The 24,110-nt window shown below is 39.0% G+C and overlaps 1 protein-coding gene across 6 annotated transcripts in view; it reads right to left on the bottom strand.

Moving 5' to 3' along the window:
- BRAF (B-Raf proto-oncogene, serine/threonine kinase) overlaps positions 1 to 24,110 on the bottom strand; it is a 166,358-nt gene that overhangs the window by 32,877 nt on the left and 109,371 nt on the right. For 4 of the 6 annotated variants that reach the window (XR_007132716.1, XM_047763810.1, XM_047763812.1 and 1 more), the window contains exons 9-14: positions 18,775 to 18,811; positions 17,249 to 17,368; positions 14,787 to 14,923; positions 13,688 to 13,805; positions 10,227 to 10,311; positions 8,358 to 8,534 (exon numbers count right to left, since the gene is read on the bottom strand). Coding sequence is in view for 5 of the 6 variants with exons in the window: in XM_047763810.1 (XP_047619766.1) it covers positions 8,358 to 8,534; positions 10,227 to 10,311; positions 13,688 to 13,805; positions 14,787 to 14,923; positions 17,249 to 17,368; positions 18,775 to 18,811 (674 nt within the window). In the remaining variant the exon portion in view is untranslated. The remainder of the gene's footprint in view (positions 1 to 8,357; positions 8,535 to 10,226; positions 10,312 to 13,687; positions 13,806 to 14,786; positions 14,924 to 17,248; positions 17,369 to 18,774; positions 18,812 to 24,110) is intronic. The other 2 variants (XM_047763813.1, XM_047763814.1) reach the window with 1 other exon arrangement.

Raw genomic sequence — 24,110 nt, 5'->3', positions numbered from 1 at the left:
TGTATGCTTCCCATGATTTACGAATGACAGAGAAGCCAAACTGGCTCAGAACAGAAAACGAGGGAGAAGAGTAGTAAATGAGCTGAGAGGTAATAAAAATTGGGCTGTGGGGGAGGAAGGGTTTCGGCGCTGGTCACGTTGAGAAGAGACTATCATAAGGACTTTGGTTTCCTCTCTGCATCAATTGTGAAGGCACTGGAGAAGCAGAGGAGCCACAGAATCTGACCTAGGTCTTAAAAGGATCACTCTGGCTGCTGTGTTGAGAATAAATGAAAGGTAGGTATAAGTGTGGAAGCAAGGCACTAACCTAGTGAAGAGACAACTCTTTTGTTTTTGTTTTTGTTTTTATGCCCACACCCACAGCATATGGAAGTTCCCAGGCCGGGGACTGAATCAGTCACAGGTGCAGCAACATCGGATCCCTGACCCACTGTGCGGCACCAGGGATCAAACTCGCATTTCTGCAGCTACCTGAGCTGCAGCTGTCAGATTCTTTTTTTTTTTTTAATTTATTTGTTTATTTTTGTCTTTTTGCCTTTTCTAGGGCAGCTCCCATGGCATATGGAGGTTCCCAGGCTAGGGGTTGAATTGGAGCTGTAGCTGCCGGCCTATGCCAGAGCCACAGCAACGCAGGATCCAAGCCGCGTCTGCAACCTACACCACGGCTCACAGCAACGGTGGATCCTTAACCCACTGAGCAAGGCCGGGGACCAAACCCGCAACCTCATGGTTTCTAGTCGGATTTGTTAACCACTGCACCACGACGGGAACTCCTGTTGGATTCTTAACCCACTGCGCCACAGCTGGAACTCCAAGATAACTGTGGTTTGAATTCAGGTGATAGCAAAATAGGTGATGAGAAGTCGTAAGATTCGAAATATATTTTAAAGATAGAACCAACAGGATCTCATTAATAGACTGGTTGTGTAGTGTGAAAAAAAGAGGTCACAAATTCAGTACAAAATGTGAGACATCCGCAGCTGGAAGAAGAAAGCTGCCAGTTACTGAGATGCAAAGGGTGTAGGAAGGGCAGGCTTGAGGGAAAAGATTAGGACCTAAATATTAGACATATTAAATTTGAGATGTCCTTTAGACAATCAAGTGATGGTGAGCAGTTAGATATGCTAGTCTGGAGTTCAGAGCAAATGAACTGGCTGGAGACTGGCATTGAAATGCTAATTAAATGGCACTTTGAGTCATAAAACTGGATGAGATCACCGAGGGAATGTAATCCTTGGATTATTCTAATATTGAGAGGTTAGAGAGCTGAAAAACTAGATGAGAAGAACAGATGTAAAGTAGAAGGAAACTCAGGAGAATATGATTTAAAGCAGTGCTTCTTAAACTGTCATATCAACACAAATCACTTAGGGAGCTTGTTAAAATACAGCCTTCAATTCAAAGATCTGGGGTGGTACCTAAAACTCAACATTTTAAAAAGGCTCCCAGGTGGTAGAGATGTTACTCAGACCACATTCTTAGTAATAAGGGATCAAGAAGGGGTTTCATGAAGAAGAGTGTGATTAACTGCATCATGTACCTGATGGGTCGAACAAATTAAGGGCTGAGTATGTAACCACTAGCACTCGCAACATGGTAACTATCTCATTCAGAGATATTTCACTGACATGTCAGGGCCAAAAGCCTGATTGGAGTGGGGTCCAAGATAAAAGGGGAGGAAATAAATTAGAGTGAATATCAACAACTCTTGTGAGAAGTTTCACTGTAAAAGAAAAAAGAGGACTGAGGTGATAGCTTGAGAGGGAAGTGGGATCAAGGAAGGGACCTCCACAACTTTTTTTTTTTCTTTATAAGGCCACACCCGTGGCATATGGAAGTTCCCAGGCTAGAGGTTGAATTGGAGCTGCAGCCACAGCAACGCCAGACCTGAGCTGAGTCTGCGACCTACACCACGGCTCATGGCAACACCAGATCCTTAAGCCACTGAGGAAGGCCAGGGATCGAACCCACCACCTCATGGTTCCTAGTCGGATTCGTTAACCAATGAGCCACGACGGGAACTCCTGCAGTTAGATTCTTAACCCACTGCGCCACAGTGTAAGTCCTAAAGTCCCTCTGTCTCTTTTTTTTGTCTTTCTTTTAGGGCCTCACCTGCAGTATATGGAGGTTCCCAGGCTAGGGGCCCAATCGGAGCTGTAGTCACCAGCCTATGCCACAGCTATAGCAATGCGATATCCGAGCTGCGTCTGCAACCTACACAATAGCTCATGGCAGCACTGCATCCTCAACCCTCTGAGCAAGGTCAGGGATCGAACCTGAGTCCTCATGGATGCTGGTCGGGTTTGTTAACCACTGAGCCACGACGGGAACGCCTCTTCTTCTTCCTTCTTCTTTTTTTTTTTTTTTTTTGCTTTTTAGGGCTGCGCTTGTAGCATATCCAAGTTCCCAGTCTAGCGGCTGAGTTGGAGCTGCAGCTGCTGGCCTACACCACAGCCATCGCAACACCAGATCCAAGCTGTGTCTGTGACCTACACCACAGTTCATGGCAATGCTGGATCTTTAACCTACTGGGAGAGGCCGGGGATTGAACCCGTATCCTCATGGATACTAGTCAGGTTTGTTACCACTGAGCCACAGTGAGAACTCCCAGTAAATTTTCTAATAAAGCTAAATTTAAAATTATATAATAAATATTAGGCTTTAATGAAAATCCTGCAAATGATATGACAGGCAATTCCTGAGATTTCTTTACTAATAATATTATTCTTAAAATATCCTGGTCCTTATGCAGAATCAATGACTGTCAGGTGAGAAGGTGATACAGATACTACACGAACCCTGATTCCTAACAGTGAATCTTTAAATATCTATCTACCCCTGGAATAGGTCTGCTCTTGGAGTTCCCATCATGGCTCAGTGGAAACAAATCCAACTAGCATCCATGAGGATGCAGGTTCGATCCCTGGCCTTCCTTAGTTGGTTAAGGATCTGGTGTTGCTGTGAGCTATGGTGTAGGCCAGCAGCTACAACTCTGATTCAACCCCTAGCCTGGGAACCTCAGTAGGCTGCTGGTGTGGCCCGAAAAAGCCCAAAAAAAAAAAAAAAAAAGAATAGCTCTGCTCTCTTAAAGTTAACCTAGGAATCAGAAATAATCTTTTACTGAGGAGGGAGGACCGAACCACACAGGAAAAATGTCACCTAACCACCATATGCTTATATTCTGTAATCCAATTAAGGTGACACATTTGAACGTCCTAATGATTCAACCTTCCTAATTACTAAACATTTTATCTTATGAATGACCGTGACCCCAGGACTTTATACAATGAATTAGTATGCTCTTGTTCTGCTATACCCTGTGACTTCATTTTCTTTTTTTCTTTTTTGACCGCACCTAGTAGTGTGTGGGAATTACTGGGCCAGGGATTGAAGCTGTACCACAGCTTGACAATGCTTGATCCTTAACCTGCTGTGCCACAAGAGAACTCCTACTTTGTGATTTTAGAATAAGTTTTGGAAAGTAGTCAGAAAAAATGACTTTCAACAGGATCTGGAAATCATTCAGGGAGTAGATTATTTAAAACGAAGCCTTTGCAGAAGTACATTATTAAGCAGCTATTGAGTCTATGGGAGTCCTCTTGGGCACAGCAGGTTAAGGATCTGACACTGTCACTGCAGTGGCTTGGGTTGCTGCTGTGGTATGGGTTTGATCCCTAGCCTAGGAACTTCCACATGCTGTGGGCACAGCCAAAAAAATTTTAAAAATAAAATAAAAACAAGCAAATTAAAAAAAAATGGTCTATGGATTTACTGCTCAGCTACATCTAGCTTGTTCTTTCCTTTGTGAAATGATGGTAGAGGTCAGTGGAAAAAGAATTCTACATTCAAATGTTTAAATTGACTGTAATTTTTCAGTATATTGTAAATTTTAACTTTTTTTCCGCATCTGAATATTCCTTATAAAGCATCTGTTCTTACTTCATGGATAGAAAATCTACCTTTGAGGAAACGGATAGGATTGTGGGTTTTTGGTTTTTTGGGTTTTTTTGGAGGGGGGAATCCCTCCTCCTTGCCCTGAGTGTGTTTACTCCTGGTTGTCTTTTCCCCATTTGGTCTCTCTCATCGGCATCAGAGACCTGCCCTCTGATGTCTGGTATTTGGGAGATAACTTGTCTTTACTCAGACTAAGTGAGACTAAAAAGATGTCTGAAAGCTCTGAGCACACAGACGGGCTTCTTGCTTTTGAGCTCCCATGCACTCTCATCTAGGCAGAATTCCTGGGTCTTTCCTCCGGCTGGTAAGATTTCTCAGAGAAGACTCTTCCAAGCTCCTGCCCAAAGAGGAAGGTTTGGCTGCTAGCACTCGGGGAGTCAAATGAAAAGACAGTGCTGGGTACTCTGCATTCATCCCTTGGTAGGCGGTCACTCAACGTCCTCTGTCCCTGCCATTTCCCTGTGTTTCCTGTCCAGAGATCTTTGTATCTCCCCTTTCCAGAGAATACATTTCCAGTGTACTGCCAGGTAGGGAAGGGTAAGCCACCCAGAGGTGCAGAGCAGGAGAAGCGATTTAGAGAAACATTTCAGACAGGCTTTTTCATTTATGCACTCTTCCTCCTCTGGAGATAACATCACACTGCCAGTTTCTAAGACTTGAGGATTCTGTCGTATAAATCAGGTTCGTTTTCATTTCCCCATTGCCAACTAATAATCTGGTTTTTTGGGGGGTATGCCATGTCCACTATCACTATCCCATATGCTTTCTAGCTTCTAAAATGTTATTGCTACTTTTATCTTCCTCTCCGTTATCTCTATTTTTATATGATCATGCTTTTACAAAAAAAATCATTATTACAGTTTTAGTGGCATTTCAAGAGAGCAAAAATCTGTCACTTAAATGTGAAAACCACACACCATTTCAATAAGATTTTCAATCTGCCAAAAAGATTGGAGAAACTAAAAATGTGCTGGTGCATTTAACCAGTTGCACATATTTTCTTAAAAAGAATTGAAAGGGAAAAAAAGGAAACTGTATCTTCTTTGGTTAATTTTAAGCTGGTAAAGAAAAATAATAATAATCTGGGAAGTCCCATCATGGCACAGCAGAAATGAATCCGACTTGGAACCATGAGGTTGAGGGTTCGATCCCTGGGCTTGCTCAAGTGGGTTAAGGATCCGGCGTTGCCATGAGCTGTGGTGTAGGTCGCAGATGCAGCTCGGATCCTGCATTGCTGTGGCTCTGGCACAGGCTGGCAGCTGTAGCTCTGATTAGACCCCTAGCCTGGGAACCTCCATATGCCAAGGGTGCGGCCCTAAAAATAATAATAATAATCTGTTGGAAGGCCTAAATTGTATAACTAATACTTTTTCATCCATTAAAATATAGAATAAGCTTGTAGGATGATGTACCTTCACAGCCAGATACACTCATCGTATAGTAAGATTTACTTAAAAATGTAAGCAAAGTATTTCAAGAGAAAATAAAGAGACGTAAAGTTTTATACTGACAGATTCTGAGCTGTAAAGCAATGGGAAATACTGCCTCTTCACTAACTACCCCCAGACTACAGAACCATTCCAGTTTGACAGTCGTCTTCTCTACTGCCACTTCTCGTTTCAACACTGGCACTTCACGCCACATCACTGTTTCTAAAGCAATTTTTAATACCATTCAATTCTGCCGCCTCTGTGTAGAGCAAAAGCCTTTTCCTCTCTCTTATTCTTTAATTACTCCTTTGACTATTTTTCCTTTCCTTGACATTTCTCAGTTTTGATATGAGAAGGATTTGGCTGCTCTCTCTTCTGGAAGGTAAACTTATCAAGAATATTCAGTTGTGTGGATTCATTCTTTCATTTTTTAATTCTTACCTATCTCAGCCCAGGCCTTGCTCTAGGCATCAGAGATAAAACAATGAACAAAACAAGAGCACTGCCATGTACGGCTTGTATTCTAGTGGGGATGTCAGACAGTAATTAACAAACATGTCATATGGAGTTGGGTGTTAAAAACAAGAATGGGGTATAGAGGGACAGAGTGGGTAGGAACGTTAATTATATAATGTGACTGGAAAAGTCTTCCTTTAAAAGGCAACATGTGGGAGTTCCTGTTGTCGCACAGCAGAAACAAGTCCGACCAGGAACCATGAGGTTACGGATTTGATCCCTGGCCTTGCTCAGTAGATTAAGGATCCGGTGTTGCCGTGAGCTGTGGTGTAGTTCGCAGACGCTGCTTGGATCCCACGTTGCTGTGGCTGTGGTGTAGGCTGGCAGGTGTAGTTCCGATTAGAACCCAGGCCTGGGAACCTCCACATGCCGTGGGTGTGGCCCTAAAAAAACAAACAAACAAAAAAACGCAACATATGAACAGAGACATGAGAGAAGCTCTATGAATATTTGTGGCAAAAGTACTTATCCCAGAAAGAGAAAAGTACAAAGGCCCTGAGCAAAGAACACGCTTGGCCTGCAGAAGGAATAGCAAGAAACTGGAGGGGTGGGAACAGAAAGAACCTTTTTTCTCTCTCAATGTTCACTATTCGGACCATGGTTTACTTTTCACAAGATTTTAATGTAACCCTTTGGATTTGCACAGATTCAGATTCTAACTTTTTTTTTTTTTTGGCTTTTTAGGGCTGCACTTGCAGCACATGGAGCTTCCCAGGCTAGGAGTCAAATAGGAGCTGCAGCTCTTGGCCTACACCAAGCTCATGGCAACGCCAGCAGATTCTAATTTACATGAAAAGTGGAATTGTTTTAAAGTCTATTGGATGAGTGGGAATATTTCTGAAGGAGGTAATAATTTCCTGGAATAAGGATTTTGGTTGAACACAGGCTTATAAACAATCTAAATTATAGATATATTGCCTAGTTTTGAGACGGAGAGGGTGGGACCATGGAAAGATATGAGAGCTAGACCTGGTTTTGAGTCTTGCTTCTAGCTTATTTGCTATAAAATATCTTGAGTCAGAGTTTTATGTATTAATTAGTACATACATACTCTTTTACCTTTTTATTCTAATTTTTGTAATGCAAAAGTAGTATAGTAGTTTTGGAGAAAGAATAAGGGCTTGGGAGTAAAAAACTCTGAGTTAAACAGTTTTGTTGCTGTTAATTAAATGTATAGCCTTAGACAAGTCATTTCTAGAAGCCTCAGTTTCCTTGACTGTAAACAGAAAATAAAAAGTATTTACTTCATGACATTATAAAGATCAAATGACATAATGACCTCAGCATGTGAAAGCCATTTGTATACAATAAAATATTGAAATAAGATACATGCATATTTTAAACTATCCATAGTTTTTAAATTTATATTTTACTAAAAATTTTTGTTTGTTTTTTGTCTTTTTAGGGCCACACCTGCGGCATATAGAAGTTCCCAGACTAGAGGTCGAATTGGAGCTGTAGCCACCAGCCTACACCATAGCCATAGCAACACGAGATCTGAGCCGTGTCTGCAACCTACACCAGAGCTCACTGCAATGCCGGATCCTTAACCCGCTTAACCTGCTAATCGAGGCCAGGGATTGAACCCATGTACCCATGGATACTAGTCAGGTTCGTTAACCATTGAGCCAGGACAGGAACGCCTCAATTTTTTTATCTAAGTGCTTTCACAATTAATTTAATTTTACGTTTTTTTGGTTGGTTGGTTGTTTTCGCCATGCTTGTGGCATGTGGAAGTTCCTAGACCAGGGATTGAATCCAAACCACAGCACTGACCCAAGCCTCTGCAGTGACAACACCAGATCCTTAACCTACGGTACCGCAAGAGAGCTCCCAATTTTATCGTTTGATTTACCTATTTATTTGTATTTGGCATGCAAAACTTATTCTTCATAGTCGGTTTCCTATTGGCTTATGATAAATTTTATAAGGTAACTTTATCTCTTAAATTACACAGCAAAATTCAATGGATATGAACAAGTCACCTTGAAATCCTTAAAAAGGATCAGAATTTTCGTTTTACTTTATATTTCATCTTATTTCATGCAGACGATTATTTTTCAGTAGAAAATATGTGCACATTGAGAAAATAGTCTGAAAGGATAACGAACAATCATTTTATATACTTCAATAACTGTTTATGAATTTTTAATGGGGTTTTATTTTTTTTGGCCAATATATGTCTTTTAAACCTTTATTGCTTAGCTAAATGACAGCATGCTCAACATAAATTTGCAGTTACACATTTATTAATAAATATTTGATATATGTTTTGAAGATTGTACTATACTAGACTATATTTTATTTCTAATAGCATACTGCTAGGCATTAGTTAAAAGTATCCACATGTAGCTGGATGGTAAATGAAAATGCAATTCAAAGTAACAGCTAAAACCTTTAAAATATCCTCAAGCCTTCAAAAGTAATTTATAAGAGATTAAACAAAATGGCACTTACTCCATGCCCTGTGCAGTCTGCCGTGCAATATCTATAAGTTTGATCATCTCGAATTTGGTCTCAATGATGTGGAGATGATGATATAAGCTGGAGCCCTCACACCACTGGGTAACAATAGCCAGTTGTGGCTTTGTTGAATAACCCATGAAGAGTAGGATATTCACGTGTCGAGTTTTCCTGTAAAAAAGAAATGTGATAGTAATTGATAAACTTTAGCAAATCTTAAAAAATGGGGGCCAAAGCAGTCTACTTATCAGTAAGATGTGGTCAGAAAAACATATTTTTCAAAAGGGATTTCCCACTGTGGCCCAGCAGGTTAAGGACCCAATGCTCTTTCTGTGAGGATGCAGGTTTGATCCCTGGCCTTGCTCAGCGGGTTAAGGATCCACTGTTGCTGCAAGGTGCAGCACAGGTCACAGATGCAGTGCAGATCTGGTGCTACTGTGGCTGTTGTATAGGCTTGCGGCTGCACATTCGATTTGACCCCTGGCCTGCGAACTTCCATATGTTGCAGGTGCAGCAGTAAGAAGAAAAAAAAATTTAATTTGTCCAGTCTAAATCCTACCCTTTGGAGTTCCTGCTGTGGCTCAGTGGTAATGAACACAACTAGTATCCGTGAGGACGTAGGTTTGATCCCTGGCTTCGCTCAGTGGGTTAAGGATCTGTCATTGCTGTGAGTTATGGCATAGGTTGCAGATACAGCTAGGATTTTGTGTTGCTGTGGCTGTGGTGTAGGCCAGCAGCTATAGCTCTGATTTGACCCCTAGCCTGGAAATTTCCATATGCCCGGGGTGCAGCCCTAAAAAGACAAAAATCAAGTCAAACCAAATAAAAATAAATAAAAAGAATAAATAAATCCTACCCTTTTCGTAAGCATCTTTTTTAATATACCTCTAGGGATATTAGGCACCTCTAGGGATACTTAAATACCTTAAAATGTGGACTCTCATCAAATAGTCTGTAGCCTGTTTTCATTACTCTTTTTTTTTTGGCCACTCCATGGCATATGGAAGCTCCGGGCCAGGGATCCAATCCAAGTTGCAGCTGGAACCCACACCACATCTATGGTAATGCTGGATCCTTCACCCACTCTGCGAGGCCAGAGATTGAACTCCCACCCCTGCAGCTGCCTGAGCCACTGCAAAGACAACACTGATCCCACCGTGCCACAGTGGGAACTACTTTTTTTTTTTTTTAAGTGGGTCTATTATTAGAAAATTTGGGAAGGAGTTCCTGTCATGGCACAGGGGAAACGAATCCAACTAGGAACCCATGAAGTTGCGGGTTTGATCCTTGGCCTTGCTCAGTGGGTCTGGCATTGTCGTGAGCTGTGGGGTAGGTCACAGACACGGCTTGGATCCTGCGTTGCTGTGGCTGTGGCACAGGCCGGCAGCTGTAGCTTCAACTGGACCCCTAGCCTGGGAACCTCCATATGCCACGGGTGCAGCCCTAACAAAAAAGAAAAAGAAAAAAAAATTGGAGCGAGATTGAGAAAAAAATCATTTTCCTACAGCTTCCACCACTGGCTTCCCTGTCCTGCTCTCTGAAATAGAACAAATTATTTCCATAAATGGAAGTATTGCTGCTCGTGATCAGAACATTCTATTTCCATTAATTTATGCAAGAAATAATTTTTTCTATCAGCTACACCATATAATATTGCATACTAGCTAAAAGAATATGGTTAAAGATAAAATATACTCATATTTTAGTATAAATATACTCTGTTTATACTAAACAGAAATAAAGATAAAATGTACTCTATTTTATCCATTTTTAGTAAATCCATGAAGCTAACAGTGACCATCACTGGAAAACACAAGTTGATAAAGATAACTTCTCTTTAAAATATAAGTCATACAAGCTCACCTGAGTACTCCTACTTCATTTTTGAAGGCCTGTAACTGCTGAGGTGTGGGTGCTGTCACATTCAACATTTTCACTGCCACATCACCTAAAAGGAAATTGCCATTTCAAATGTCATCCCAATTTTTAAAATTTAAAACTATAGAAAGCTCTGAGGTATTTTCATTAATTACCATAGCCTAAATCCATGCCATTATAAAACTGCAAATACATTATACCTTAACTTCCTAAACCGCATTAATTTTCTAAAGATAAAAACTAAACTAACAATAATATCCCTATACCAGTATTTAAAAATACCAATCTAAGAAAAGAGTCAATCTCATTTTCCCCCTGGAATTTAGCTTTAACCAATTAATGACTCATGATATTTTCCTGGTTATTTAACAAAATTAAATTAGGTGCATTCACAACTGAATGTTAAAAACTGCAGATGACAGGCCCCATGGAATTTGGCTGAAATAGAGAGCTATGATCTTCTTTTTCTTTTTTTTTTTTTTCTTGTCTTTTTGCTATTTCTTGGGCCGCTCCCGCGGCATATGGAAGTTCCCAGGCTAGGGGTTGAATCGGAGCTGTAGCCACCGGCCTACGCCAGAGCCACAGCAACGCGGGATCCGAGCCGCTTCTGCGACCTACATACACCACAGCTCACGGCAACGCCAGATCCTTAACCCACTAAGAAAGGGCAGGGACCGAACCCGCAACCTCATGGTTCTTAGTTGGATTCATTAACCACTGCGCCACGATGGGAACTCCTGATCTTCTTTTTCAGAGTAGTTAACATTTTTTTTTCAAATCCATGGATTACTTGTTTCTTTTCCTTAGGGAAATTATCAAAATTATAAAAAAAAAAACCTTTACGTGAGACAGGTAGTACTCTCACACAAGGCCAAAGGGTTGGTAAATTGGTACAGTCACTTGTAACACTGTTGGCAGTATCTACTCCTGGCCCCACAATTCTTCCCTAGTATATACCAACCCACATGGACACATGTTCACCAAACGACAGGCAGACTATTCATAGCAGCAGCATTCATAATAGCTGCAAATTGAAAACTATTCAAATGCCTGTCACATAGTAGATAGAAAAAGAAATATTATAATGACACAATGAACACTACATAGAGAATGAATAACCTACAACTATATAATAATATAGATGAATTTTGTGTGAAAAGGGCCAGACACAAAGGAGTACATACTGTATTATTTCTGTTCAGGGGTTACCCTTGTGGGGTGGAGGGAATGAAAGGACTTTTAGAATGTGGTGGCTAGTATTCTACTTAATGAACAGAGGTGTTGACTTTGTGAGATTTCAGCTCCTTGTACACTTACATACGGTTCTTTGCATGTATACTGTATTTCAATATAATTAAACTAAGATTCATTTTTCCTGATATTAAAGGGCTCACGGTAAAAAAAAAAAAAAATCAAACTTAAAATTACAAACTTAAATATTTTGGAGTTCCTGTCATGGCTCAGCGGTTAAGGAACCCGACTAGTATCCATGAGGACACAAGTTCGCCCCCTGGTCTCGCTCAGTGGGTTAAGAATTCAGCATTGCCGTGAGCTGTGGTGTAGGCTGGCATCCTGTGTTGCTGTGGCTGTGGGGTAGGCTGGCAGCTACAGCTCCAATTTGATCCCTAGCCTGGGAACCTCCATATGCTGCAGGTGAGGCCCTAAAAAGACAGAAAAGAAATTAAACATTTTGAAAGCATAAAGAAAAAAATTAAAATCTGCTATAATCACGTCACTCAGAAATGACCATTGTGGGAGTTCCCATCATGGCGCAGCGGAAACGAATCTGACTAGGAACCATGAGGGTGCATGTTTGATCCTTGGGATCCCTGGCCTTGCTCAGTGGGTTAAAGATCTGGTGTTGCCATGAGCTGTGGTGTAGGTCCAAGACTCTGCTCGGATCCCGCATTGCTGTGGCTGAGGCATAGGCTGGCAGCTGTAGCTCCAATCTAATCAACCCCTAGCCTGGGAACCTCCATATGTGGCGAGTGCGGCCCTGAAAAACTGGGGAGGGAAAAAAAAAAAAACCAACAGAAAAAATACATGTATACTAAAATACTGATGGCCATTTACAAATGTTATATATATTTATATGTAGCATCATAGTATGGAATATCATATAGGCTGCTTTGTACAATATAGCACGGACACCTTTTTATATCAATATTGATCTAACGGAGTTCCCGTCGTGGCGCAGTGGTTAACGAATCCGACTAGGAACCATGAGGTGGTGGGTTCGATCCCTGCCCTTGCTCAGTGGGTTGACAATCCGGCGTTGCCGTGAGCTGTGGTGTAGGTTGCAGACACGGCTCGGATCCTGCGTTGCTGTGGCTCTGGCGTAGGCCGGTGGCTACAGCTCCGATTCAACCCCTAGCCTGGGAACCTCAATATGCCGCGGGAGCGGCCCAAGAAATAGCAACAACAACGACAACAACAACAAAAGACAAAAAAAAATTGATCTACCATACCATGTTAATTTCTATATAATTATACATGGAGGTTATCTATTTATCCAATCTTCTATTAAGGGGCATTAAGTTCATTTCCATTTTTCATTAATATTAAATCTCTAATAAATATACTTGAACATACATGTGTTTGTTCCTATTCAATTACTTCCTCATTATAAAGTTCTATGTACTGTTGGCTCTAGGTACATAATGCCAAACTGCCCTCCAGAAAATTTGTAGCAATTTATCTTCCCACCAGCAGCATTACAATCAAAACTCTAAATATGATGAATTAAAAAATATTTCTCTATGTGATAGGCAAATAATGATTTTTTTTGTCTTTTTAGGGCCACACCCGCAGCATATGGAGGTTTCCAGGCTAGGGATCAAATTGGAGCTGTAGCCTCTGGCTTACACCACAGTCATAGCAACGTGAGATCAGAGCCACATCTGCGACCTACACCTCAGCTCACGTCCAAATCCTTAACCCACTGAGCAAGGCCAGGGATTGAACCCATGTTCTTGTGGATGCTAGTCAGGTCATTAACTGCTGAGTCCCAACGGAAGTCCTGTTTTCTATTTTTTGAATTTGCAATTCTTTCATGACTACTGAGGCTGAACATTTTTAATGTTTACTGGTCATTTCTTCCTTTGATAAGTATTCTTTTTATACATTCACTTGTGGTTAATAATACAAATAAAATTACCGGCAGAAAGTCTTAGAAAAGAAAAAAAAACTGGGGGAACTAGCTCACCTGGAGGATCATCATATTTAAAAATTATTATTGCAGTACAATGATAGGATTGCTGGTAGCCATGAATTCAGTTTCTGCTTCCCATAATTTTGTTATAAACTTTTGGAGGACTCTTGCGTCTGATCAAAATAGCTTAATGGTGCAAACACTGAATACTCCCTTTGATTTTTTTTTAAAATAAAAATTATTAAAATTTCCTATTATTATAATTTGTGACAAGGTCACTGTATCACATACATACCATGCCACTTTCCCTTGTAGACTGTCCCAAATGACCCGGATCCAATTCTTTGTCCCACTGTGATCTGCCCATCAGGAATCTCCCAATCATCACTTGAATCCCGTCTACCAAGTGTTTTCTTGAAAAAAAATATTGCAAAAGTCAAGCCAAAGCAAACAAAAAAGGAAAACCTTATGTTTCACACTAAGTATATTCCCCTATTCCTTAAATGGACCTAAGTTAGGAAGAAAGTAAGGTCTCTGAAGAAAAAAACCCTGCATATTCTGCAGGAAAAATAGAAGTATGATTCTTACAATACAGACCTTATATAAGTTTAAGACTTAAGTCAGTATTAGCATGGAAATAATTTATTTAAAAAAAATTACTGAGTATGAGCAGAAACGTACATTATTAAAATAAAATCAATAAAACAGCTTTTTACCATTTGGAAGACTATTAGGGACAAGATGAGTACTATGTATTTGCGACTAGTTTTGGCTCCAAAGACCAAAAGTTTAAGTTGACAGATTATGATAACTGTGATAACCTAATTACTCTCTCCCAGCCAGTGCTAAATTTTCTCATATATCTTAATCTGATCCAGCCTCTCAAAAAAATTTTTATCAACATATACAATCACTTGGGTATAATAAAAGACCTACCTATCCAACATACACTATTAATGTACCGTTGCTAAAATGATTAGTTTGTAATATAAATTTATTATACAGCAGAAAGTTAATTTTTCAATAGGAAAGAATGTCCTTTGTAGATATTTGAATTTCAGACCAGCTCTTTAGAACATATATGCCTAATCATGCTTCCTAAAATACTAGCATACTTTCTTTCCACAGTTTAGAAACAGAACATTATTCTTACTCTTCCATAACTGCCTTTTACCTTATGAGTTGAGAGCAAAAATCAATGTTGTACCAATATGTTTTAAGCAAAAAAAAACCACATCAGCTCCTAAATTTATTTGATTATGGGAATTCTATTATATATGGATGTATATCATATGTCACTACATATCATACATCCAAAAGGTGACATTTCATATTTGGTCATGACTTCTAAGAAAGAAAGGACTTAGAAGAAAAAAGATGTCTTACACTCTTACCATTCGATTCCTGTCTTCTGAGGATGAAGATGACTTCCTCTCTCGCTGAGGTCCTGGAGATTTCTGTAATGCTTTCACATTAGTGAGTGAGCCAGGTAATGAGGCAGGGGGCGTGGCAGACAAACCTGTGGTGGATCCTAAGTTAGTGAAAGGAAAGATATACCTATTAAAGAGGTTTCAAGGATGTTGGTTTATTAGGGGCAGAGGGTGGCAAGAGATTTAGACTTATTTTAAGAATGCAGTGTATTTCTAATATCATTTGGAAAGGATAGGCAAAACAGGGGCCTTGTTTGGTGAATAGCTATAAATATAAAACTAAAACTTATTTTAGTTTTCAGGTCAATTTAATGACCTTTAAAACATCTGATTACAGATGTACACTTTGTTTACTGACAGAGAGTCTAGGAGAAAAATAATCTTTCCAAAACAAGAGGTAAACACTAAAAAATACTCCCAAGTTTTTTCTTTGATTAAAAAACCAAAAAGTAAAATATACTTAAAAGCCAATATAAAAAAGACTTTTAATTAGGTTACTTTAACAGCCAATCAATATAAAAAAAGATGGAAATTCCCCAAATGGAAACATATTCTAATAAGGGCTTTAATGTTGACATTGTCTGGCTCTTTCACATTAGTCACTAAAAAATTTAGATTTATACTACATACTACACTATTTACGAGTGAGAGATAGTGGTCAGTTTCATTGGAGGCTTATTCTGCTAACCAAAGATTACTTTTACTTGCCTAACAATATATATAAAGCCAAGTAGGTTTCTTACGACTTTCTGAAAAATCTCTGCCTTTATAAGCAGGAGCAAAGTAAGTGTTACAACCTCTCAGCCAAGATAACTACAAATGGAAATACTCTGTCAGCTAAATGAGTCCAAGGAAGTGTACTCTTTGAAAATGGACTCAGTTGGCAGCGCTGCAGACCTTTCTGGTGGATACTTTTCCAAATGCTGACTGAGCAAAAATCCTAATTCGTGTATAGAAAGCACCTGCATCAGACCTCCTAGTGGGGTCTGAATTTAGCTAAGGAGGACTGACATGTCAGCTAATATATGGATATGTAGAACAAAAAGACTTCAAATTTTTTTTTTAACGTGGATAACTATGCTCTAGTTAAAAAGTCACCATCCTTCAAAGAACAAGGATTAGGATATTAATGGCAACATTTAAATATTAAAACTAAGGAGAAATTTTACCATTATTACATCATGTATATCATGATTCCATATGTGATTTTCTAAAAGAAAATGGTATCTGGAATGTCTATGAACTAGATCACAATCCGTATTCTGCCTTCCACTGATAATTTTCAACATCATAAAGCCTTAACTGCTTACCCAGGCTTTACAATTCTGATCAACTCAGTGCTGTATTTTATCACTCGCTTTAATTACACTACTCAGTACTCTAGGACTTCTAGCCTAATCCATGTATTTTCTGGGAATAGTTGGGTGGAGAAAGCAAAAATACCAAATAGCCCACTACATTCAGAATAAGTAACAGATACTAACTAGCAAAAGCCAGTACATATAATTCTTCAAAATTATTCATAGTAAGACATCTGTCTAATTTGACTTAAATTTTTAAAAATAAGTTAAACCACTAATTAAAGTATGGCAAGATAAAACAGGAGAGTGTAATTATACTGTGATTTAAAAAATACCAATCCTCAAATTTTCTGAAGTATGCTACAATACTCCAAATATCTAACAAATCTTTAAAGCTCCCTACCTTTGACATACAGTACACGCTTCCTACATTTTTTCTTTTTTAAAAAAACACCTACTGCAGAAAAATAAAGCCAAAAGCCTAGTAAAAACTTATAACATAGGGATTTCCACTTTTCTTTTCTTTTTTGGCCACCTTGTGGCATATGGAGCTCCCAGGCCAAGGACTGAATCCAAGCCAGAGTTGTGACCTACGCCACATCAGCAGCAATGCTGGATCCTTGACCCACTATGCTGGGCCAAGGATTAAACTCGTGTCCCTGCTGCTGCAGAGATACTGTTGATCCCATTGGGCAACAGCAGGAACTCCGACCTTCACTTTTTTAAAAACCAAAAAAATTTGATAATGTTAATCATCATCAAGATTGTCTCCTAAATGGATTAAAATAAAAGAAATTCAACTTGAAGTACCCCTCCCCACATTTACTGCCACCCACTAAGTTTACAAAATTATCAAGACCAAAATTAATATAACAAAAAACAAGATGGAAATCTCAGCTCAGAATTTTCTTGCTTTTAAAAATCATGACAGACAGCATACAGAAAGCTTGTGGTGGTGAGTATATGTGAGAAGCACATTCAGAGCATTCCAGCCAGGCCAAGCAGAAATTTAGTACTGAAACTCTCACACTTACAAACACGCACTGTGAGGGTGAGGCACAAACAGTATCTGTAGTTTATATTTAGTTTGCTTTGGGTGAAAATAAGAAAGAAGAGCCCAACTACCTCTGAACACTGGGCCAGGCTCAAAATCAAACACTATTTCACTGGGGACAGAATGTAGGAGGGGACTGGGAGTCCGGGATTGGTATTTCCGAAGACAGCGCATCAGCTGGTTCAAAGGGGCTGTTAGAAGAGAAAGAGAGGGGCAGGCAAACACAGGAAGACAGACACACAGAAGAAATGAAAGAAGTCACGGGGAATAAATAAGATGAGTTGAAGCCTGCTTCACAAAATTATTCTGGATGTTTAAAAAAAAATCTGCTCACTTTCATAAAATCCCAATGATTTTTTAAAAAGTGACTCACAAAAAGGACAAGATATAACTACTTGATTTTTGGTACTAAGCAGGCAATTTTTATGACTATATTAACTCTGTGATGCTAACATGATGGCAACATTTAAATGCTGGATGTATTGGGCAAAATTATTGAAAGCCACAGTTATTAAGACATATGAAAGTCAAACTGGCAGCAACATTAATTGGTGGGTTCATGGAATAACAAACAGGAAAAAAAAACTTTTATAATTATGTGCTATAGTAAATATTAAGCCCAGAGTGTATAATGCAGGCTTATTATTTTGGTAGGATTACAGGTATATAAAACATAATCATTTTTAAAAGATGGTTTATATAATATTTATTCAATATAAAGTATCTCTGAGTCTGTGCTTAGATATTTTGAGTATAAAGTAGGTCGCAGTGAAGAGACCAATTCTAAACAAGGTATGTAGGTACTGCAGGGCTTCCTTATTAAAAGGAAGACAGTTGAAGATGTAAGCATAAAGGACCACCTGGAAGAAAGCCTCAAGATAGCTTCAAATATCATCTCTTAGAAACATTATTTGGGGGTAACATCTTATTACAAAGTATTTTCTAAAGTAATGTTTTGTTATACCCCCAATTTTCACTGGGTTCTGGAGTATGTGACGAAAATTCTCTAAGAAATTTCAATTCAATTTCTCATTTGCTTATTTTATTTACTGGACTAGCAAGAGGGCAACTAGGATTTTCAATTAGGGGTCCATGTTATAAAACATGTATTCCAAAGCCTTCTGAAAAGCTGAAGGAAAGTGGCTGACAAACTGACAAGTTGTAGCAGGCAATCCCAGGGATTCTCCCCCAAGAATGATTTAAGAAAGTCAAGTTTGAACTGATTATAAGCTCACACTTGAAGTATTAGGAGAAGCTCTCAAAGGCAATTTAGGACCTCCAGCTTTGGAAATGGTTAGGAATAAAGTGAATAAAATAATTAAGGATCTTTCCTTGATAATAATAATTTAAAAACCCGTAGGTAGTACATTTAAGGCTCCCTTTATGACTGCTCTTTTTCTCTGGTTATAAATCAGTTAAAATTTTATTAGAGATAAGTGTAAAGTATAAAGAAAAGCAAAACATTTTTGGTTTTTCTCTACACATTTTTCTCTGTGTCTGTGTTTCATGAAAGAAGCAAATATAAAGGAGACAAGCAGCAAAGCAATTGCATTTTTCCCTATGGCTTTTTTTTTTTTTTATTGAAATCACTACTTACCTCCATCACTACGAAACCCTTGGTCTCTAATCAAGTCCTACAAATAAATAGTAATGTATATTTAATCAAAGCATACGGTAAGAAAGTAATAGCATTTTCCACTAAGCATAAATAGAAAGGTTAATTTGAAATAATACTTGTCTTATAAATTACTTCACAAAACAGAAAGAATATGGACAGCTAGTGAACATGATAAAATAAAAAATCTGAAGCACTGGCCAACCTAACCCTGGGCTGAAGGGATTATTAGTCATGGTCAAATGCCGAAATCCATTTTGGGCCATTCAAAACCTATGTACTCATTGGTTCTTTAAAAAATTCTATTGGCACCATATTAAGAGCCATAAAATGTTCATACCCTTTGATCCTGTAATTCGACTTCTGGGAATTTTTCCTAAGGAAGTAATTCAGAAGAAAAAATGATATGCACAAAGACGTTCGGTGCAGCATTATCTGTCATACTAAAAAATGAGAAATAACTATTTCTCTATTTTAGGCATAATGACATATGGTTAAGTAAATTATGATGTATCAATTTAATAATATTATGCAGCTACTAAAACAATTATGAAGCTTGAATCATGAAACATGTTTATAGTATAATAAAAAACCAGAATATAAAATTAAATGTATACAATCATAAAAATATAAACATGTAAGGACATACTAAGAGGGGAAAAAACAAAAATTTGTCCTTATTATTAAAATACAGCTATTAACAGCAGACAGCGTGGGGTAGGACAGTGGGGGAAGAGTCTACTGGCAGTGTGATGCAATCTGGACCTTGACAGACAGAACTTAGTTTACCCAGCATAACTTAAATATGAGGAATTGAATGACCCTAAATGTCTCTAAATAAGCTCAAAGTCTCTTTGCAAATAGGCAGCTTTTCATTTACAGGCTAAAACAAAGAGTAAACTCTACAAGTGTATTTCTGTCATGCTGAATGTATTATATAAAGCCTTTAACACTTTTTACAAAATAATCAACAAATATTCACATCTGCAAATAAAGTGCTAAGTTTTGGGTTGTGTGATTACCAATGAATATAAAATCCTAGTAGTCTCACTAATTTTCTATTTTTTTCTTTTAATGGCTGCACCTGTGGCATACAGATGTTCCCAGGTGAGGGACTGAATCTGAGCTACACCTGTGACATACACCACAGCTGCAGCAATGCCAGATCCTTTAACCCAATGTGCCGGGACAGGGGTCAAACTTGCACTGCCACACTGACCCAAGCAGCTGCAGTGGAACTCCTGACTTTGCATGCCTCAGAGCTTATAATCTAAGTGGAGAAGTATATACACTCATAGAAATTATATAAGGATAAGAGCTTTTTAAAAACAATTTATTAAGTGCCAGAGCTGCTTAGTTAACTGCCAAATAAACAGAGCAGGTCAAAGATTCTTAGCGCTTTTCATTAAGGATAAATACATAATTATAGAACTTGATCACTGGTGAAACATTTGAAGATGATCTAAGAGGTGGGAGCTTGAGAGAGAGACAGCAATGCAGAAAAGAAAAGCAGGGAGCCTTTCAGACAACCTACTTCTAATACCACCATAAACTTATATTTTGCAATTTCAAATATGTTTTTAAAGCTCTTTGACAATCTTTTTCTATTTGATCTAGGTTAAATAAGATCTAGTTTTCCAAAACTGTTGTTTCATGCTTTTTCCCAATCTCTTATGGTTCTTTTCCTACTCACATCTCTTCCCTTTTAGCATGACAGAGTAAACAGAAGCCATCAGAGAGCATTCTGTTCTGCCTCTATGTCCACAAACATTTCCACAGTAATGCTAGCTATATTTTCTTTCTTCCCTCCCTCCTTCCTTTTTTTTTTTTTTTTTTTTTAATTATGGCTGTACCTGCAGCATATGGAAGTTCCAGGGCTAGGGGGTGAATCAGAACTGCGGCTGCAGGCCTATGGCAACACTGGATCTAAGCCACATCTGTGATCTATACCGCAGCTTAGGGGAATGCCAGATTCTTAACCCACTGAGCAAAGTTAGGGATCAAACCCATATCCTCAGGGAGTCTATGTTGGGTTCTTAATGTGCTGAGCCACAATGGGAACTCCTAGCTATAATTTCTAAATTCTTATCTTGTGTCAAGAATAATAAGCATTTTCGTATCACTACAAGAGGCAGACATATGAGCCTCAAGGTTAAGTCATCTGCCCAAGAGCACACTGCCTACAAAGAGCTATGGAGCTAGTTATGTTCATCTTTAATTCCTCTGAGGAACATCGCTTCCAAGTTTAAGGACCTTTACTACATCAATTATTCCTTATCATTTTTAACCTCTCTTCCCTTGCTTCTTCCCTTCACATCACAAATATGCTGAAGTCTCTCACATTACTCTGCTTCAACCTACGGCCCTTTCATCATTCCCTTATAGCCAAGCTTCTCAAAACTGGTTTTTAATCCCACATCTTCACCTGCTTCTGCACTCTTCCACTAGCCCTCTGAAACAGCTCTCAATGAAGCCAAAAGGACACTGCAATTGCCAACAGTCATTTTCACTCCTTATTTCATTTAAGTCTCAATGGCAACTGCCATCAACTACTTCAGCCTTCTTAAGTCCCCTTTTCTCCCTTCGGCTTCTGCAACTCTACTTCCTCTTACTTATCTGAAGCTAAACTTAGGAAGCCTACAACACAGACAGAAAATGACAGTCTCTGCCTGTACCTCCTATGTTAATGCAAAAGAGGACTGAATTTTCTATCCTCTTCAATTTACATATATTATTTGAGTAATATCAGTTATATCCATGGCTCTAATGACACAAATACATTAATTATCCCTAGGTCTGTATCTCTGCTCAAGGTCCTTGTTTCAACTGTTCCTGGACTTCTAAACCAGTACAGTTTCACAGACTTTTTAAAGTCAGTATGTCTAAAATAAAAGTTAGCATTTTCATCTCCACAAACCCTGTTCTTCCTTTGGTACTTCCTATCTTAATGAATGGAATAAATACTATCTGTTCACCTAAGCCAGAGAAATCTAGGCATTATCTTCTACCTCTCATCTCTCTCACTTCTCTCTGCTACTATGACACAGAATGGTGACTGCGTATACGAAAAAAGGGCAAGGTTTTTACCCCATTTCAATCATTTATCACCTGTGTGACCTGGGGTAACTTTCTTAACCCCTCTAATTTTCTTAACAGCACAATAAGGATAATAATAGTATTTAACTCATCAGTGTTTATGAGGATAGAATAAGAAAATTTATGTAAAGTACTTAGCAAAATACCTAGCACACAGCAAGCATTCATAAATAGTAGCAGCCATTTTCAGTATCATCTTGCCTATCAAATCTCTTAATTCAAAAGATTTTTCTAAAATACAGAGCCCATCACTTCCTTTTCCAAGGCTTACCAGACCCCATACTACTATGACAGAGACTTCAGAGTAATACACAATGCCTTTCAGAGTGGATTCTACCTACTTGGTTTCATCTTCTACCATTACCCACCCTCCTCCTAAACTCTAAACTCCCACAATATCGACTATTAACTACAATCCACATAAAGGTACTTCCAAACCTCTGCACATACCCTTAACAAAGGCTCTTCCTTCTTAAAACCCCCAGCTAGTGTACGCAATAAACTCCCATTCATTCATGCTCACTTTCCACAATTCGTCTTAAACTTTGTGTCGTCTTTGCTAAATGTTACTAGATTCAACCAGGCAGAGTTTATCATTCCCTTCTATAAACTACCACTGTATAATCTGTGTGTATTTATTTGTACATATGATTCATCTATTAGATTATGACCTCCTTGAGGGCAAAGACAGTAGGCTAATTCATCTTGATTCCCTATTCTGACACAGCGCCTATCCCAGAGTAAATATTAAATCTAGTTTACTAGAGGAGTTCCCGTCGTGGCTCAGTGGTTAACGAATCTGACTAGGAACCATGAGGTTGGGGGTTCGATCCCTGGCCTTGCTCAGTGGGTTAAGGATCCGGTGTTGCCGAGAGCTGTGGTGTAGGTTGCAGACGCAGCTTGGATCCCCAGTTGCTGTGGCTGTGGTGTGGGCCGGTGGCTACAGCTCCGATTTGACCCCTAGCCTGAGAACCTCCATATGCCACGGGAGTGGCCCCAGAAAAGACCAAAAAAAAAAAAAAAACCCAAAAATCTGGTTTACTAGAATAATAAATGATAAATAATTATTGAAATTGAATGAAATGATTGAAACTGAATGAAATGCTAAAAGCTTTATATTTTATTTTGTAAGTGGGAAGTAAATAAAAGTTTTAGAAGAAGGGAACTGATGACAGTAGTGCTATAAAAAATTAATTCTGACATATAGCAATAAAGAATGGAAATGACGGAGAAATCAATGGCAGGAAGTCTATTTGAGAAATTAATGTAATAAGTAGTTCACATGAAAAAAAATACAGGCCCAAATGGGGGTAATAATAACAAATCTAAGATGCATGTCAAAAGGAAAGATGATACCTTATGACTATTTGCTTATAGGGGAAGATGTAAAGGCAAGATACCAAGATGACACTCCGAATGCTCAATCCTAAGAGAATAGTACAACAGGAATCACACTAAAACGTAAAGGGGAACAGTCCAAAATAATGACAGTTTTGGAAGTAAACATGAAAGTCACAAGCTGGAATATACTGACAACAGATCTAATCTAGAAAAGATATGATTTCTTTTTTTTCCTTTGTCTTTTATGCCTTTTTCCAGGGCCGCTCCCAGGCATATGGAGGTTCCCAAGCTAGGGGTCTAATGGGAGCTGTAGCCGCCGGCCTATGCCACAGCCACAGCAATGCAGGATCCAAGCCGTGTCTGCAACCTACACCACAGCTCACGGCAATGCCGGATCCTTAACCCACTGAGCAAGGCCAGGGATCGAATCTGAATCCTAGTCGGATTCGTTAACCACTGAGCCAGGATGGGAACTCCAAGATTGGATTTCTTATTTCACAATCTCCTTATTCCTGAATTTCCCTCTCCTACTTTTTTTCCCTTTGTCTTAAGGTCTAGTCAAATAGAGGAAAAACTTACTCATTGAGAAAAACTGGTATTAGGCAAAGGCTACCTTTTTTTTTTCCTTTATATGGCTGCACCTGTGGCATATGGAAGTTCCCAGGCTAGGGATCAAATTGGAGCTGCAGCTGCCGGCCTACATCACAGCCACAGCAATAGCACCAGATTCGAGTTGCATCTGCAACCTAAACTGCAGCGTGTCGCAATGCTGGATCCTTAACACACTGAGCAAGGCCAGGGATCAAACCCGCATGACGTCAAGTCCTTAACCCTCTAAGCACAACAGGAACTCTAGAAAAGTCTACTTTAAATGAATCCAA

This window comes from Phacochoerus africanus, chromosome 16, assembly GCF_016906955.1.
Source record: "Phacochoerus africanus isolate WHEZ1 chromosome 16, ROS_Pafr_v1, whole genome shotgun sequence".
In the NCBI taxonomy this organism is placed as follows: domain Eukaryota; kingdom Metazoa; phylum Chordata; class Mammalia; order Artiodactyla; family Suidae; genus Phacochoerus; species Phacochoerus africanus.
Note: the sequence above shows the minus strand (reverse complement) of the source record. Positions and strands in the feature narration are given on the sequence as shown.